Source organism: Mollisia scopiformis (genome assembly GCF_001500285.1).
Source record: "Mollisia scopiformis unplaced genomic scaffold LY89scaffold_46, whole genome shotgun sequence".
NCBI lineage: Eukaryota > Fungi > Ascomycota > Leotiomycetes > Helotiales > Mollisiaceae > Mollisia > Mollisia scopiformis.
In genome coordinates, this window is record NW_017263626.1 from 110,026 (window position 1) to 125,413 (window position 15,388).

The window sequence follows — 15,388 nt, forward strand, 5'->3', positions numbered from 1 at the left end:
CAAACCCGACCTGTTACCCTAAGCGTAAAGCAAGTAAAAGCAGATTTGACATTGATTTGCAACCAGTGCAATAGTCAATCTTCAAATCAAACGCCACCGCTTGTTTCAAGATCTCCAACGCCAATTCGCCGCAGACCATGTGCAGAAACGCCACTTCTTCAATCGTAAGCACAGAAATCATTAATAGCACTCCCCCTCAATCTTCAACAGCAACCTCTCCTGAATCCACACCAGCACGATCATTCTCTCTTTCATTCTCACCTTTCTCATCATGGACTCGACTTCGGCTCCTAGTTCTCTGTCTTCGCCTCGGCTTCGGCTCTCCCTGTCGTCCCATACTTCGGCTCCGGCTAGGACTTTGACTTCTTCTCTTCTTTTCCGTCCTACTTGCCACCTCCAAATACTTCTTTGCATACTTCTTTCCTGGCGACTTTCGTCCTGGCGATCTTGATCGTGGTCGTTCCTCGGTCACGTCAGCCGATGGAAGGGTTGCGGATAGAGAGCGACGACGGCCTCGACCACGGAGCGTGGTGCTACCTGCTGAAGAAGTGTGAGTACCGGATGAACGGCGGCGTTTTCGACCTCTTTGGGCCTCTTCGTCGGGTACGTCAAGGAGGTAGGGCTTTGTTGCAAGCTCGGGTTGAGGTGGCGTAGTAATTGTTGCCATGATTATTTACTTTGTTTCTGGTATGATTTGCTGTGAGATGGTATTGTGGGAGATTCTCTTTGTCTTTCGTCTGAGCTTTTCAAGTGAATCAATGGATCGAAGGAAGTAGTGAGTATAATGAGATTCACTGCAAGTCGTCGTCGTCGTCTGAGGTCTGAATAAGTGAATCAGTCAATGGTAGCTTTGTGATAGGGAACGGCACAGTTGAAGTAAAGTCAGTACCAGAACAAGCAATGGAAGGCTCGAAGGTGAAATATGAACGGGGAAAGTAATCGATTTCAGATTTCGAGACCCAGAGGCACATCTTGCGTCTGTTTGACACCGAGAGGCCAGGCGTGACTGGTAGCTCGTGACTCTCGTGCCGCGTCTAATCACAAATATGGCTTTCAAGGTGCCGAATGACCCGCAGAACGTTGACAAACAAATTGAGTTGATATCACTGTGCGTATTTATTAAAATCAAGACATTCCTCAAATATCCTCGGCTCCACGTCGTGCTGAAAGTCTTGGCTGAACACTGAAATGCGGGGAGCTGGAATCCGGGGAGAACGAGCAGAGTAGCAAGGTCGGGATATAGATTGATATTGGAAATAACTCACATCAGAATCCGGTCCCTCATTCCACCTTCAGAAGATCATTTCCATGTATCAATTGATTTCATATCTGGAAGAAGGTGAAATGAAAAAAGCATAAAAAACTCTCGTGCAGCTGACGTATGTTTTGGCCATGGATCAGGTTCCCAATTGTCCCTGGCTCGGATGGACGAGGTCTCAGCTTTTGGCGAAGCGAAAAAATGTTCTGGAGATCACGAAGAGCTCTTCTGCCCACACAATTTGAGCTTTTAATCCCGCAGCACTTCCCTCTTCCCGCATTTTCGAGCTCATCAATTGTATCACGATGATTACGAGACCAATGCTCAGAGCTTCACGGCTCTGTAGTCGCTGTTATGCGACAGGAACCACAACCACTCCGCCCATGCTCTTAAAGATCAGGCAAGCTCCCGTCTCCTCCCTCTCCCACAACTCCAGCTAGACCATAATACCTCACCTACTGACCAATTGCCCGCAACAGAAAAGACATGAAAACCGCCATGCGAAATAAAGACTCGAATCGCCTCTCCGTCCTGCGCGCCCTGCTCTCCCAAACCCTCAATGCCTCCAAGACCTCCAATCCCATCAATACAGACATGCAAATGCTAGCTCTGCTCCGCAAATCCGCAAACGCTTCGAAAGCCGCTAGTGAAGAGTTCAAGAATGCGGGCCGGCAGGATCTGGCGGATAAGGAGGATTTGCAGGTCAGTATAATGGAGGAGTATGCGGGGGATGTGAAGGTGCTGGGGGAAGAGGAGATTCGGGCGGCCGTAGCGGGTGTGGTGGAGGGATTGAGGAGTGAGGGGGGGAAGTTGGCTATGGGGGATGTTCTGAAGAGGGTCTTTGGCCCGGAGGTGCTTGGAGATAAGCCGGTTGAAAAGGGGGATGTGGCGAGGATTGTGAAGGAGATACTTGCGGAGAAGGTATAGAGCAAGGTATCGAGAGACGTAGAGTGTATGACTGTATAACATGTAAAACATACATGGCATCGGAAGGCGTAGGGATAAATGATATCCTCTCTGTCTATGGTGGGCGAGATGTTCTATTGGGGATAGAGTTTACAGAGAAATGATCAGCTCAAAGTATATCTATGAGACTTTGAGGACTAGTCACCATAGTCTGTATTGTAAGATGGTTGCTATAAGCTGGCCAAATATCCAGTTGAGATTTACACTATCTCACACTAATGTTGCCTGGTATGAGATTTGTCTTTCTTTCTGCTAAGCGTCTATACTTTCTTTTCTCCCTTGAACAAGCCAATTGTCCTTTCTCGCCGTAAACTATATCCTCTAGTGTACTAGGACTGTATTGGTAAGTCTAGGCGTGACACTAGTTTTTACTTTGTAGGCTTAACTGCACGGGTTGGGTTTGCTGAGTCTAGCTCCATTCGAAGTCACAAGAGCGAGAAAGAGGGCAGGCTATCTAGGTGAACTGGTTGGTAGTAGCTGACTCGAATAGCTTGGCTAGCTCTTGCAGGAAAATAAGAGATCAAATCGAAAAGCAGGACGCAGTTCACATATTTCTGCCATGATAGTGTAAGTATACTCCAAGATCTAGAGGTATTCACCATGAAAGGATAGGAGATTAGGCTCGACTTGTTAAGTTCAAAGACGCATACCATGCATTTCAGGGATTCCCAAGACAACGCCGGCATTTTGGCTCTCATTGTAAGTCGGGACTACTTCTTACGTTCAGGAAGAAGAATATCCTTCATGACGTATGACTTTCAGAGTGATCATAGTGCCCTACTTGCTCGTGAACATCCCAGTTCGTCAAAAGTTCGCTCACCTTTGAGCTGCCTACAGAAGGTTGAACTACGTACTCAACTTCGTGTCTCAAATGGCTTGCTCGTCTGACCCCGCATGGAGTACTGGTCGTTCCATAGCCATCAGTCATCTTTGGAGCATTCGTGGACCAAATGGATTGGAGGTCTGGCTTGATCTTCATTCGATGGAGCCAAGGTACAAACAAGAATTACACAATGAAAGGAAACGATTGTACAACAATTTAACATCATATTTGAGAGAAGTTTCGGTATTGATCGCGAAAATTGATTTACTCTCGCAATTGGTAATTTCGCCTTGCTGGCTCTCATAGTGCTGGAATCTCTTCTGTTGATTGAGGATATCGAATTTACAGACAGGATCATCCAGACTAATCTAGGGAGAATAGACGTGCAAAGCTGCCAGCCTGGTTCCCCACTTACCGCACTGAAGCCTGAAGCAGATAAGATTGATGTCGCGAATTTGCTAAAGATGGAAAATCCGAGTTCTGGCTGGAGGCTGATTGAAAGTGCAGTACAGATGAAGCAAATAGCAGGTAGACTACTGCATCTACAACAGGAGAAGCTTCGTCCCCGCATACCGCACACAAACTCATATTGAGGCGTTTCTCGAATGCACTTGCTTGATCATCGAGCCATGGCACCGGGAAACACATTTCATCCGCGTCCGTGGACTGGTCAGCCCAGAAATGCAGAGATAAGACCATGCACAATTGTTCCCTTGCAATGTTTATGCATTGGAAGGGCTTCCGACCTGCACGGACAGCTGAGTAGGTGATGCTCGAGCCGTGCACTGTTCAATCACATACCCAGTCTCCGCGGCTCCCGCTTCACACATCGCCGACCTGAAGGATCCTGGTTGAATATCAATAGCATGGTCGTATTGCGTATAGAGTTGCCGGACGCTCTTCTGCTAAGAGGCATCGCGGAATATGTGAAGTAGCTGAGATGCATTGGGAAATAGCAGAAAAAACAAACTAAGATGAATGAATGGTCTCATAAGTCAAAAGAAGTTCCCAATGAATTGGGTTCGAACCCACAAGTTTGACAGGGCTCAGCGAAAGCGCATCTACCTACTGTAGTACTTTGCACAGGAAGCTCGCTAGCAGCATTTCAGTCTCAGTGCACAATTCGGATCAAACAATGGCGCAAGACTCCTACGTGAAACTGCGGCTGGGACGAAAGCAAAGAGTGTTTGACAGCGGAATCAGAATCTTGGTATGCAGTCCCAATGGAGATGTCGAGAACAGCTTGAGATTCTAGATCACGTCCCGTGTATTCGTCGAGATCTTGTGGAAAGCCTCTTGGACGGCAAGTATAGGGATGGTAAGATTACCTTGTACTCTGTGTGCACGTGTGAGACAGATCTTCTGCCTGTAGGTAAAGCAGTTAATTATGTGAAAGATGGACGGTGTGATTGTTTTGTGCTCAGCTCGGATGGCAGCGGGACTGAATGGACTGGACTGTCGGGGACTTTAACGTGAAAACGTCCGGCAGACAAGGTGGGAGGCTGGGAGAGGAGAATTTCTGCATTTCTGCAGCGGGACATTTTTGAGTTTTAGTGACACGGGCACATCATAGATAGGTAGACTATTACACACAGACTAGGCCCAACAGCGGAACTGTGTTCCACCGCTCCCGCTGTGGACTGGACTGTATCCTCAATGATCGAGTCTGTGAGAACACGGCCGTGAAGAGGGGTGCGAACTTTGGTAGAGGAAGAGGAAGAGGAAGAGGAAGAGAAGGAGATCTTGATCTCAGATTCTGGAATGACTGGGCTTGCACTACTACTGTAGGTCGTCCCACGAAGGCCATGATACTGCTGTGCTGACTGGTACAGTAGGTAGGTAGGTAGGTAGGTAGGTAGGTAGGTAAATTTACGCACGTACCGTACAATGAAGACTGCAAGCAAGCAAGGCTCCCCTGGAAGAGCACAGACAATCTGCAAGCACTTGAATAGTTGAAGGATCTCTCCTCAGCTTGAAAATACTCTGATATATACATACAACACCTATCCCATCCTGAACTGCTTCTCTTGATTTTACCGTACTTGGCGTACTCCATCGAATCCGGTCCGGGCCAGTGCAGACAGAGGAGAAGTCGCCATCCAGCCAGCCATCCAGTACGGACGACAACGAGCCCATGGCCTGTGTCAACTACACACACAATTCATTCGGATGTCTCGAAATGGTGGATGAGACGCAATTGAGAACGTCAAGAGCAATCAGCAATCAGCAATCACGCACAGATGCGGAGAGGCGTGCCACTTGACAGAAAAGCCACGGCCGCCCCTCGACCTCATTCGGAGTAACAAGATCACCTACATACAGTATCTCTTCTTGGTCAACATTTCAGCTACTGTAGGACCATCCGCCGCTGCCGCGATCCTTGACCAATTTACCAGTTGTTTCTGTGTGTGTGTGTGTGTGTGTGTGTGCGCGACATCTTTTTCTCGATTCCAGCCATACAATACTGTATCAGATCTCCCTCGCCGCGTGTCGACCAGTCACTTGCCAGCAGTGGAACGCTGCAGCTTCCTCGTTGCTCAAGAAATCGCCGCTATACCGCCACGCCGATCCGAAGCCTCTCACTCGCCAAAGCTCTGTTTCTTTATGTACCGCTGCATCCCCTCACCCCGCCACCCCCATAGCACAGTCAGAACCTTGTGAACCAGATACCTGACCTCCAGACAACTTTCGGGGCCCCGAGAAGAGAGAAAAAAAGAAGAAAAGAAAAAATAATTGACAGCAAAGAGTGGAGGAGAGAAGAGAAGACGAAAACCTTCGTATGTCCAATTATTTCCTAGCCATGTATGACAGAGATCCTGTCGAGAGAACCCCCCGAAGCAGAAAAGAGACGATGAAAATGATGCATGCTTAGTACATCATCTTCCAGAGCTAGACCGATCAGCTGCTTGTCTGTGTGGTCGCTCAGGTCGAAGTCTCTAAATCATCATTCTTGTTCTCATTCTCATTATTGCCATTCGGGCACTTGTTACTGGTGGATGCGTAACCTTGGCACTACGACTACTTGAGGAACTCCTATTACCTCTTAAAACGGGTAACTATACTAGCTGGCCGAGCTCATCAGGCTAGTAGTCTCCATCGGCGCTTGCATCGTACCGCACCGCATCTCCCGCGGGTGCTTTATTAGATCGAATACCACTGACCGGCCTGCTCATTCCTCGTGCTCTTTGCATTAGATCAGACCTTGATCTCACTAGACGAAATCAGGACTGATACTTAGATACAGATTGCAAAGCTCGCTTTCATCCAAACCTCAAGTTCCATCTCCTACGTCTAACCGTAGTTGAGAAAGCCGAGCCCAGCTACAGCCCAACCTCGACCACTCCGGTCTAGCCAAATTCGACGCTCGTCCACCTCTTAGCTCTCAGCTTGCCCATCAACTTCTTGGCTCGTCTAGACAAGACGACTGAGTAACTGCCCTGACCTCATCTGAGCGCTTGCTCGCTCTCTTAGCTATCGGTCCTATCTGACATCAATTCCCTGGGGCCTGCTTGGCTATGAATATTTGAAGTTCTCTCGAATACAAGTGCATATATTTTGGTTCGCGATATTCTAGTTGACACTTCTCGTGGGCCTGGAGATCCTTTAAGTAAGTCAACGGCCCGTCCCAGGGTTTCCCGGGATCCACTGTCCAGCCCTACAAGACTTCTCGAACTACCACACGATGAGGCATTATCTATCCAGCGTTGAAGAGTGACATTTCGAATGTTGTGGTCAGCAATGGATAACTTCGAGGCTTATCCAGAGTCGCCTACACGCGATGCAACCCAGCCGAAGGAATCGGTAGCCAACAGCGATGAACCCCCACCAAAGAAGCCTGGATCCAAAGCACAAGGCAGGAAACGGACTAAAACGGGATGCTTAAGTTCGTTTGCATCAGTTCTTGAAGCGTGATCGTATGCTGACATCTCTCCAGCATGCCGGAAACGTCGAATAAAGTGTGGGGAAGAAAAGCCAGGTAAGGCTCCAACCTGACTTCTGGCATTTTTACTGCCTTCTACTAAGAAGCGAACTTTCAACGCCGCCCATTTCCCGCAAACTCTGCTTTTCCTAGACAGTGATTGACTTCGGGTGCTAGTATGCCAGAATTGCACAAAATCAAAGCGCCAATGTGAAGGTTACAACCAGAGAGTGATATTCAAAGACCCTCTGAATGCATACCGGCCTTCACTGTCAGCTCAATCACACATGTCCTTCTCCGGAAATATTTCAAATCCGCCTAATGTTCGTCGTGGAGAGTCATTCTCTCAGACAGGCCCGGGTCAGAAGACGACGCCCATTGCCCCTAAACCACCCGGTACCTTCCGGCCTCACTCGAACACTTTCGATTCCAGCTCCATGTCTTTACCTGCTGTAACATCTCCAGGTATCGATCGGAGAGTATATAACTTTTCCGAGGCTACAGCTTCCCGACCGAATACAACCATGGCACCTCCTCCACCGGTCTCTGCACAAGGTCGGCAACCCAGACCTCAAGTAGACACTAAAATCCATCCACAGAGACAGGGGTCCAGAAAGAAATCCGTTTCCGTCGAACAAACCTCTCACTATGACTTTGATTCCCTGAGCCAAGGAAGTGGGAAACAGCCTCCAATCAGTCCAGCGCTGATCAGCCCAGCTGGTTGGTCCGATGGGTCTCGTCGTGGGTCTAAGTCATCAGCTCCAAGTAGCGACCATGATTTCCCAAGAAAGTTGTCAGCGCCTGCCGACTTCTATCATTATACGGCCAATTCCACTTGGGATCCTTCTAGTGCGAGCACGACCTCAAGTAACCCCTTCACATCGGCGGCATCTAGTACTTCCACCCTACAGTCAGCCCTGGAAGGTGTAGGACCGGCTGGGGGAACTGAACACAGCGTCAAGGGCCATGAGAATAACCCAGTGTATCGGCAAGGGTTGATGCCTCTTGCGACGCATCCTCCTCAAAGCGAATGGAATATCAGTCAGCCGTGGCCTCTCGACCAACATCAAATCGATGCCATGGAAGACGATGATGACCCATTTGACGTTTCAGACGAAGACGTTGAGATGGGCGAGCACAACGAGTCTGGTGTGTGGCGAGATGTCTCACAGGATGACCATCTCAAAAACAACGACCTAGGAATTGTCGTCGCTCTTCAAGCCAATCAAGATAATCATGGCTTAAGCCTCCGATCTTTCACGTCATTTATTGACCGTCCAGACATGCTCGCCACCTATACACCATCTTCCCAGTCAACACCTCTGCGGGATCCAATGACGGCCAGGATCTTTTGCCATTTTGTAAATGTCACTGCTCCATGTATTTCCATGTTTGAGAGACACCCCGCAAACCCGTCTCTCATTTTCCAAGGCGAACCGGTCCCAAAAACACAACAGCACATGTGGACCTGTGAGTGATCTGAAAAGTACACAGAGAAGCATCCACTAACACTTGTGCAGACACCTTCCCCACCCTTGCACTTCAGAATCCAGCCCTGTTGCACGCAATGCTTGCAATCGCGAGTTTGCACATTTCAAAACTCCAAAATGGCCCCATCACAGCTTCGTATAAGCATTATGCACTCAGTCTTCGCCGAGTCGCGAAAAGTGTCAGCCTTCCATCCCGTCGAGGACATCCTGCTACTTTAGCTGCGGCGCTCTTACTTGCGTTTTATGAATGCTGGTCCGCGGATCATCAGAAATGGAGCAATCACTTGTTGGGCGCCAGACAATTGGTACGTGAGATTGGCTTTGCGCAGATGACCAGATACATCAAGAAAAAGACGGCTGAGGATCGACGGCAACACGATCAAGTTGCCCACTACTTCGAAGAACCTCGCTTCCAGCCGCACATTGATGAAGTAGATGAGAATATTGTTGGGCGATTGATGGGAAATCAGGTTCGGTACGACCGGTACGGACACATCATGGATGGCGATACTACCGAGATCGACGAGGATAAAGAGTACACTGAAAGAGACCTGGAAATATATGAGACACAACGTGACTTGTTCTGGTGGTACTGTAAGCAGGATACATATCAGAGTATCCTAGGGGGCGGGCGGCTATTGTAAGTCCATGTTGTATATATTATGGGATTTGTACTGATAGAATCTAGTATGGATTATTCGTTGTGGAGCCATTGCCCTCCAAGAGCGCCTCTTGGTCGCCTGAGCGCAATGTAAGAGCTGTCTCAAAAAGGTCCGAAGATTTTACTAACTGCAAGTAGATACGGGACATTTGACCACTTGATCCTACTAATGGGTAGGCTTGCCAATTTTGCAGCAAAAGACCTCAAGAGAAAACGACATGCTATAAAAATGAATGGAGGTCGGTGGCAACCGCCTGAGTCGATGCGCACACCACCACAAGCGAACCAGTCTCTACCAACACAAGGTTCTCCCCAAACACCAAAGGCACCTCCAATACCAGGTTTCAGCGGCATGGTTCCTGATGTAAAGGAAGCAACGCTCCCCATGGGTTTCGAGTCATCGAGAGACAGCTCTCCTCAGAGCAGTAGCACGCAGAGTGAAGATCTCGATCTCCAAGCACAAACACGGGAAGCAGAAGAAGATTGGCAAGATATTCGTAATGGTTTCGCGATCATCGAGGATCATCTTGGGGAGGAATTCCAAGCCTTGGGACCTGAGTTTTCAGCACCAATACAGACCCCATTCGGACCCGCGCTTCAGTACCGTACATTTGGAATCGCTGGTGTATGGATGAATTACTACATGGGGTTGATTGCCTGTTACCGCGCTCATCCATCGATGCCTCCAGCAGCAATGATGGCAGCCGGGATATCGGCCCGCCAGACAGCGTTCTTCGCAAATGAACTCGGACGCATCGCTGCTGGAATTGCTCCCGACTGCAGCATGACTGCGCAAGTAAGCCCTAGTATTGGAGCAGCGCTGATAGAATCTTGTCAGCCTCTGTTTGTTTCCGGTGTACAAGTAAGTCTCCGCCATTTTTGTTATTAAAAGTATTAACGCTAATACACTTTCGTAGTATCAAAACGCAGAGCAGCGGTCCTGGACAGTCTGTAGACTTCGAGATATTGCACGTCTGACAGGCTGGCAATCAGCACTGGCCATTGTATCAGGATGTGAGACCACTTGGGTAAAGACGGGTGAGCTGGGCAAAGGCCCACCTTACGTGAGGACCAAAGAAGAACGGATCGTGCCTGACATTTGGTCTAGCTCGCGGCGAATTGACAGAGCTTTCAACGGGAAGACGAGTGAGGAAAGACGTCTCGTGATCGAGAGGTCAGACCGAGTGCACTATGCAATGGGTGTGCTGAGTCTGGAGGAAGACTTTGAGAAGTTGGATCTGGACACGAATCGTAGGTCATAAAAAGGGGAAAACTATTTCGATGGGAAATGTTGGCGACGCATCGGGTGGCTTGTCTCAGATTACCTATATACCAACGATAGTAACGTAGCTTGACGAATTGAAGGAATTTATGACTTGTAAAAACTTCGTTGCACTACTTAGAGCAAGCAGTATATGCAGACAAGTAAACATGGAGTACAGTCATTTGTGCTTCAAGCAATCACGAAAAGGTCTCGGTAGATAATCCGTCGAGACGCTTGTAACTCTGATGACTGCTGTTAGAGCGAAAGCTCTTTTCGCCTTCCAGAAGTGCTTCGGTCATGCCACGAGATGCAATATTGTCTAAAGACGGCTTTATTTTCCCTCGTAACTCCGTTATTCTGCCATGCCATAGGGTTGTAATACAGGTTGTGTCATCAATTCGCTGGTAATCTTTCCACAACGGCAGCCATCTCCTCGTCTGTGTAGATTCTGAATCCCTTCTCCTTCGTTACGCTCGCCAACTGAACATTCTTCGAGTCCAGCTTCTCTTCCATGACCTGCTTCAATGTCTTCAGAACTAGCGTTTCAGCTTCCTCGATTGTCAATGACTGCAGCATGAATTAGCAATTATCCGTGGTTTTACCTTCTTGTCCGCATACCTTATGAAACTCATTTTGCAGCTCCGCTTGTGCACCTTCTGATCCTGACCCAATAGCCTTCGCATCATATCTGTAGAAAGTTCCACTAGGCTCAGCGTGGTAGAGTTGTGGTCCATCATCATCATAACCGGCAATCAAGAGCGCAACACCAAAAGGTCTACTCATGATGCTCTCCTCACCATCAGCACCCTCTCCGAATCTCAGTGCCAAATCACAAATCGCTTGAGTACAGCTCTCCACTCTTAATGGCTCATTGTAGTGGAAGGCGTGGTTTTGAGACTCAACGCGCGCATGCTCGACCATGGAACGTGCATCGGCTTGCAGTCCGGACATGGCACAACCAATGTGGCGGTCGATTTCGACAATCTTCTCTACGGATGAGGTCTCGAGCAGAGTGGATGTAACTCGCTTTTCGACGCCTAAGACAACTCCGCCGCCTGTTGCGACTCCGATTGCAGTCGATCCTAGCTTGATTGCCTCCAGGGAGTACTCGACTTGGAAGAGACGACCTTCCGGGGAGAAGGTACTGGGCGTGGAAGTCAGTATTCATGTTCGAGTTTCACATGCGTCCAAGACTTTATAAATAATGTGACAGCAAATGGCAACGTACTTGATACCCCGATCTACAAAGAATTAGCTTGGAGCGTTGAGAGCTGTAGCCAAATCTAAGCACTTACCATATTCTGACCGAGCAATAAACATCTTGAAGTCTCACACGAGTGACGAAGGATTCCGAGACGAGAAGAGTTGATGGCAAGCTGTAGAGATCTTCGCAGAATCGTCCAAGCCGTTGTTGAAGGGAGGTAGGTAGTGAATTATTGCTGAGAGTTGGAGGTTTGAGAGCTCGTCCAGGCAGGCCAGTACGCGAAAGCTCTCAAAATGACAAGGAAGCCCGTTTAAGGTTCAGTGCTCGGCCTTAAACAGACTAGTCTAGTCGGACGCGCTTTCGCGTTGTTACTGTACCGTACGCAAAGTCAACAGACTCAATATCCCAATCTTTGGCATTCTGGCTGCTGTCTATTTTATGTGGCTTTGGTCTTCTTGTATTTGGATGCACCAATGTGACGGCCATGTCTTCTTCGTCTAACGCCAGGGTCTCCTCTCGAACTGAACGCAGGACTGCAACAGATAATGGAAATACACAACCCCGCGCTCCATCTGCGCAACAGGAACGAGGAACTAAATGTGAGCGACCAGATCCTCGCCGAACACAATCACCGCAACCATCTGTGACGTCTGGTACGTCTGGTACGACTCATCGGAGGACGGCTTCAGGCACGCAGCGGACGAGCAGAAATGTAGAAGAGAGGCGGACTGAGAGGGTTCAGATTACGACGAGGGAGACTTTGACTTCCAGGACAAGAAGTCCAGAACGACGACCTGGTCCTTCAGTACAGCCCTCCGAAAAGCCAAGAGCCCATGAAGTAGGTAGGGCATATTCTGGGGACTCCCGACCTAGGTCAAGTAAGGCGGAAGCACCGCTAGGTATTACTTCTTTGCTTCCCTATATATGATCTTTGACTGACGGTGTTGCTTTTAGCACCATGGAGCCCCGAAGTGTCACTAATACCATACACAAGTGCTCCTCTTGCATCACGAATCACCATTCCACCGCTCGCATCCGAAGCCCCTCAATCACTACAACCTCGACCTCTCCACGAGTTGTCTCTAGAAGTACAAGAAGCTGCCATTCTTGAAGACCTTCTCATGGTGTTCATGGGTTACGAAGGACAATATATTCGATTTGCCAAGAATTATAATCCTACCGTGGAAAAGGATCGTCTTGCCGGCCCTGAGTTCAAGATTCTATCCGGCTTGGATCCTAGCTTACAGGACCTGACGACGACTATGTTGAAGATGGCGACTCATTACGGTGCAGTGGAAGCCTTCGTGGAAGTTCAAAGCCGGAAAGAATTTGGTGCGGTCAATCATGCGTTGTGTGCCGCTATCAGAAAACTGCTGCAGGACTACTTGATTCTCATTGCTCAGCTGGAAACGCAGTTCCTGACGAACTCTTCCTTCACGCTGCATGTTCTGAATCTGCACACGCTTCCTACCAGTCATATGATGTTCCAGCTTTACTCTTTGGCTCATGAAATCTTAAAACGAAACTCTTTACTAGAGGACGAAGACTCGGATGACGATTCTAATGATATTGCGAACATCATAGAGAGTTTGAACAAGGGTGGCGACCTTAGAGCTGGAGGCATACCTGGCAAGAAGATTTGTAGAGGAGGTAGCGTCTTGGGCTTGATCACGAAGCGGCTAGAAACAATGTCAGGAGATCCAGCTGCACGGACACTGCTAACTTCCCTTCTACGAGATGCCAGCCGACCTTACATGATGATGCTAAACCAGTGGTTACATCATGGAAGTATCAAAGATCCCCACGCAGAATTTCTAGTCAGGGAGCAGAAGAGTATAAGAAGAGAGAGGCTGGAGGAAGATTATACGGACGAATACTGGGAAAGGCGATACACTATCCGAGATCATGATGTCCCACCACAGCTTGAAGGCGTGAAAGACAAGGTATTATTAGCAGGGAAATATCTGAACGTTGTTCGAGAGTGTGGTGGAGTTGATGTGAGCAAGGTCGTCACGGATGTCCCACGGTCCTTTGACGACAACCGATTTCTCGACAACGTCAATAGTGCGTATGCTCACGCCAATCAGTCGCTGTTGGAACTGCTACTTACAACACATGCGCTACCCGCTCGCTTGAGGTCTCTGAAGCACTATTTCTTCTTAGATCGGTCCGATTTTTTCTCCTCCTTTTTGGAGCTCGGAACATCTGAACTCCGAAAACCAGTGAAGAGTGTCAACACGAGCAAGCTTCAATCACTGCTTGATATAGTCTTACGGCAGCCTGGCAGTGTAGCTGCCCAGGACCCCTTCAAGGAAGATATCAAGATTGAGATGAATGAGACCAGCTTGACCAATATGTTAACAAGAGTTGTCAACATCTCCGGCATCGAGCAAGGCGAAACCTTACAAACTCCGGTCTCTCAGCCCACCAATGAGAGCGACAAAGCGGCAGTTGGTTTTACTTCTCTACAATTTGACTACTCAGTCCCGTTTCCTGTCTCACTCGTCATCAGCAGAGGTACTGTGTGGAGATACCAAGCGCTCTTTCGGCATCTCCTCTCTCTCCGGCATCTTGAGCAGCAACTTATCTCGTGTTGGCAGTCCCACAACAGATCAGCCATCTGGACTCACAAGAGCTCGAATAAGGCTATAGAGATGTGGAAACGACGGTGTTTTACACTGCGTGCCCGCATGCTAGTCTTCGTACAACAACTGTTGTACTTCAGTACGGCAGAAGTCATTGAGCCCAATTGGCAAGCCTTCATGACCAGTCTTAAGACGAAAGAGGACAGCAAAGATGGCACGACAGCAATCCGGACAGTTGATAAGCTCATGCAAGATCATATCGACTTTCTTGATACCTGCTTGAAAGAATGCATGCTCACTAATGGGAGACTGTTAAGAGTATGTTTATAACTGACAAGCTACTTCCCTTGCTAACATTTACAGGTCTACTCAAAATTAATGCAGACTTGTGCATGGTTTGTCACATACACGGGTTATCTTGCGCGCGGGCTAGAGAAGGCCGACTTAGACTTGTCTGGCACGGAGAAGCCCAGCCACATGAGCAAGCACCAATGGAAACGCTATCAAGCCGATCGCAAACAGAGACTGGGTGAATCCACAGCATCGAACGGCTCTGCGGCAGCCTCGAATGAATTCGGAAAGCTAACTGAACTCATCGAAAAGTACGAGGTGAATTTCAGCAGACACTTACAGATCTTGCTCGATGCCCTCAACCACTACGCGGCAACGGAGACAGTCGTTCTTCTAGGGCTGTGCGCAAGGCTGAGCACGGCAAATCATGGCACCAAATACAGTGGTCTGAGGGCTGATGAGGAAAGTGCATCGCATGGATGATTTTTGATGGGTTACGATGCGCGGTAGCGATTTTGGGCAATGAAAGTCTGTGATACCCGTGAGAGTTCTTGGAATGGATTAAATGAGTAGCGGCGTTCTTGGGATGATAATAAGACAGACATGTAGAAAGTCAGTGTAGAAAACAGGTCTTTTCACATAGATAGTCAGAGAATGACACGAACACTGCTGCGGGCGCCTGTAATGCCTTCCTGGCTCTCCATTGGAGTGGATGTCAACGGTTGGAACGGAATTCGTGTAGCTTTGTGTTTGCAGTTTGTAGCAAATCGGTACAGCAGGTACTGTACGTATGTATGTATGTATGTATGCTGGAGTCCAACGGGGATTGACGCCGTGCAGCCTGTACTACCCAAAATACAACTTGTTTCGATCGATCACACAATTAGCCGCTCTGCAAACCGAGTGTGTACGCAAATAACGTGTTCC

At 48.6% G+C, this 15,388-nt stretch overlaps 7 protein-coding genes across 7 annotated transcripts; 3 read left to right on the plus strand and 4 right to left on the minus strand.

Annotated features, from left to right (window-relative positions):
* Positions 1 to 196: 196 nt before the first annotated feature.
* LY89DRAFT_744000 (uncharacterized protein) lies at positions 197 to 667 on the minus strand (the record flags this gene model as incomplete). The annotated part of the gene is made up of 1 exon (XM_018221005.1): positions 197 to 667. One exon carries the CDS (start codon positions 665 to 667, stop codon positions 197 to 199), a length of 471 nt encoding a protein of 156 aa, XP_018060630.1.
* A 789-nt stretch (positions 668 to 1,456) lies between these two features.
* On the plus strand, positions 1,457 to 2,422 carry LY89DRAFT_692614 (uncharacterized protein). Its single transcript, XM_018216571.1, has 2 exons — positions 1,457 to 1,658; positions 1,738 to 2,422. The coding sequence occupies exon 2, from the start codon at positions 1,757 to 1,759 to the stop codon at positions 2,183 to 2,185; it is 429 nt and encodes a 142-aa protein (XP_018060631.1). The 5' UTR covers positions 1,457 to 1,658; positions 1,738 to 1,756; the 3' UTR covers positions 2,186 to 2,422.
* A 611-nt stretch (positions 2,423 to 3,033) lies between these two features.
* LY89DRAFT_414764 (uncharacterized protein) lies at positions 3,034 to 3,939 on the minus strand. The gene has a single exon (XM_018207357.1). The coding sequence runs from the start codon at positions 3,616 to 3,618 to the stop codon at positions 3,145 to 3,147; it is 474 nt and encodes a 157-aa protein (XP_018060632.1). The 5' UTR covers positions 3,619 to 3,939; the 3' UTR covers positions 3,034 to 3,144.
* Positions 3,940 to 5,665: 1,726 nt separating this feature from the next.
* LY89DRAFT_692617 (uncharacterized protein) lies at positions 5,666 to 6,407 on the minus strand. The gene is made up of 2 exons (XM_018216572.1): positions 6,138 to 6,407; positions 5,666 to 5,824 (listed from the first exon to the last, which is right to left on the minus strand). Exons 1-2 carry the CDS (start codon positions 6,142 to 6,144, stop codon positions 5,670 to 5,672), a joined length of 162 nt encoding a protein of 53 aa, XP_018060633.1. The 5' UTR covers positions 6,145 to 6,407; the 3' UTR covers positions 5,666 to 5,669.
* A 378-nt stretch (positions 6,408 to 6,785) lies between these two features.
* On the plus strand, positions 6,786 to 10,379 carry LY89DRAFT_744002 (uncharacterized protein; the record flags this gene model as incomplete). The annotated part of the gene is made up of 7 exons (XM_018221006.1): positions 6,786 to 6,930; positions 6,982 to 7,023; positions 7,144 to 8,436; positions 8,487 to 9,096; positions 9,145 to 9,207; positions 9,256 to 9,979; positions 10,035 to 10,379. The coding sequence occupies 7 exons, from the start codon at positions 6,786 to 6,788 to the stop codon at positions 10,377 to 10,379; spliced, it is 3,222 nt and encodes a 1,073-aa protein (XP_018060634.1).
* A 156-nt stretch (positions 10,380 to 10,535) lies between these two features.
* On the minus strand, positions 10,536 to 11,749 carry LY89DRAFT_633210 (20S proteasome alpha subunit E). Its single transcript, XM_018211334.1, has 4 exons — positions 11,677 to 11,749; positions 11,610 to 11,622; positions 11,000 to 11,525; positions 10,536 to 10,948 (listed from the first exon to the last, which is right to left on the minus strand). Exons 1-4 carry the CDS (start codon positions 11,699 to 11,701, stop codon positions 10,775 to 10,777), a joined length of 738 nt encoding a protein of 245 aa, XP_018060635.1. The 5' UTR covers positions 11,702 to 11,749; the 3' UTR covers positions 10,536 to 10,774.
* Positions 11,750 to 11,956: 207 nt separating this feature from the next.
* LY89DRAFT_633211 (uncharacterized protein) lies at positions 11,957 to 15,302 on the plus strand. Its single transcript, XM_018211335.1, has 3 exons — positions 11,957 to 12,484; positions 12,540 to 14,488; positions 14,534 to 15,302. Exons 1-3 carry the CDS (start codon positions 12,070 to 12,072, stop codon positions 14,942 to 14,944), a joined length of 2,775 nt encoding a protein of 924 aa, XP_018060636.1. The 5' UTR covers positions 11,957 to 12,069; the 3' UTR covers positions 14,945 to 15,302.
* Positions 15,303 to 15,388: the final 86 nt, after the last annotated feature.

Bases quoted from the DNA above. Each gene is read 5' to 3' on its own strand.
- LY89DRAFT_692614 (XM_018216571.1), top strand. From the start codon at position 1,757: ATGCGAAATAAAGACTCGAATCGCCTCTCCGTCCTGCGCGCCCTGCTC.
- LY89DRAFT_633210 (XM_018211334.1), bottom strand. From the start codon at position 11,701: ATGTTTATTGCTCGGTCAGAATATG. The intron at 10,949-10,999 runs GTATGCGGACAA...TTCATGCTGCAG, and splicing joins TGCAAAATGAGTTTCATAAG to TCATTGACAATCGAGGAAGC.
- LY89DRAFT_414764 (XM_018207357.1), bottom strand. From the start codon at position 3,618: ATGCGGGGACGAAGCTTCTCCTGTTGTAGATGCAGTAGTCTACCTGCT.
- LY89DRAFT_633211 (XM_018211335.1), top strand. From the start codon at position 12,070: ATGTCTTCTTCGTCTAACGCCAGGGTCTCCTCTCGAACTGAACGCAGG. The intron at 12,485-12,539 runs GTATTACTTCTT...TGTTGCTTTTAG, and splicing joins TAAGGCGGAAGCACCGCTAG to CACCATGGAGCCCCGAAGTG. The intron at 14,489-14,533 runs GTATGTTTATAA...TAACATTTACAG, and splicing joins CTAATGGGAGACTGTTAAGA to GTCTACTCAAAATTAATGCA.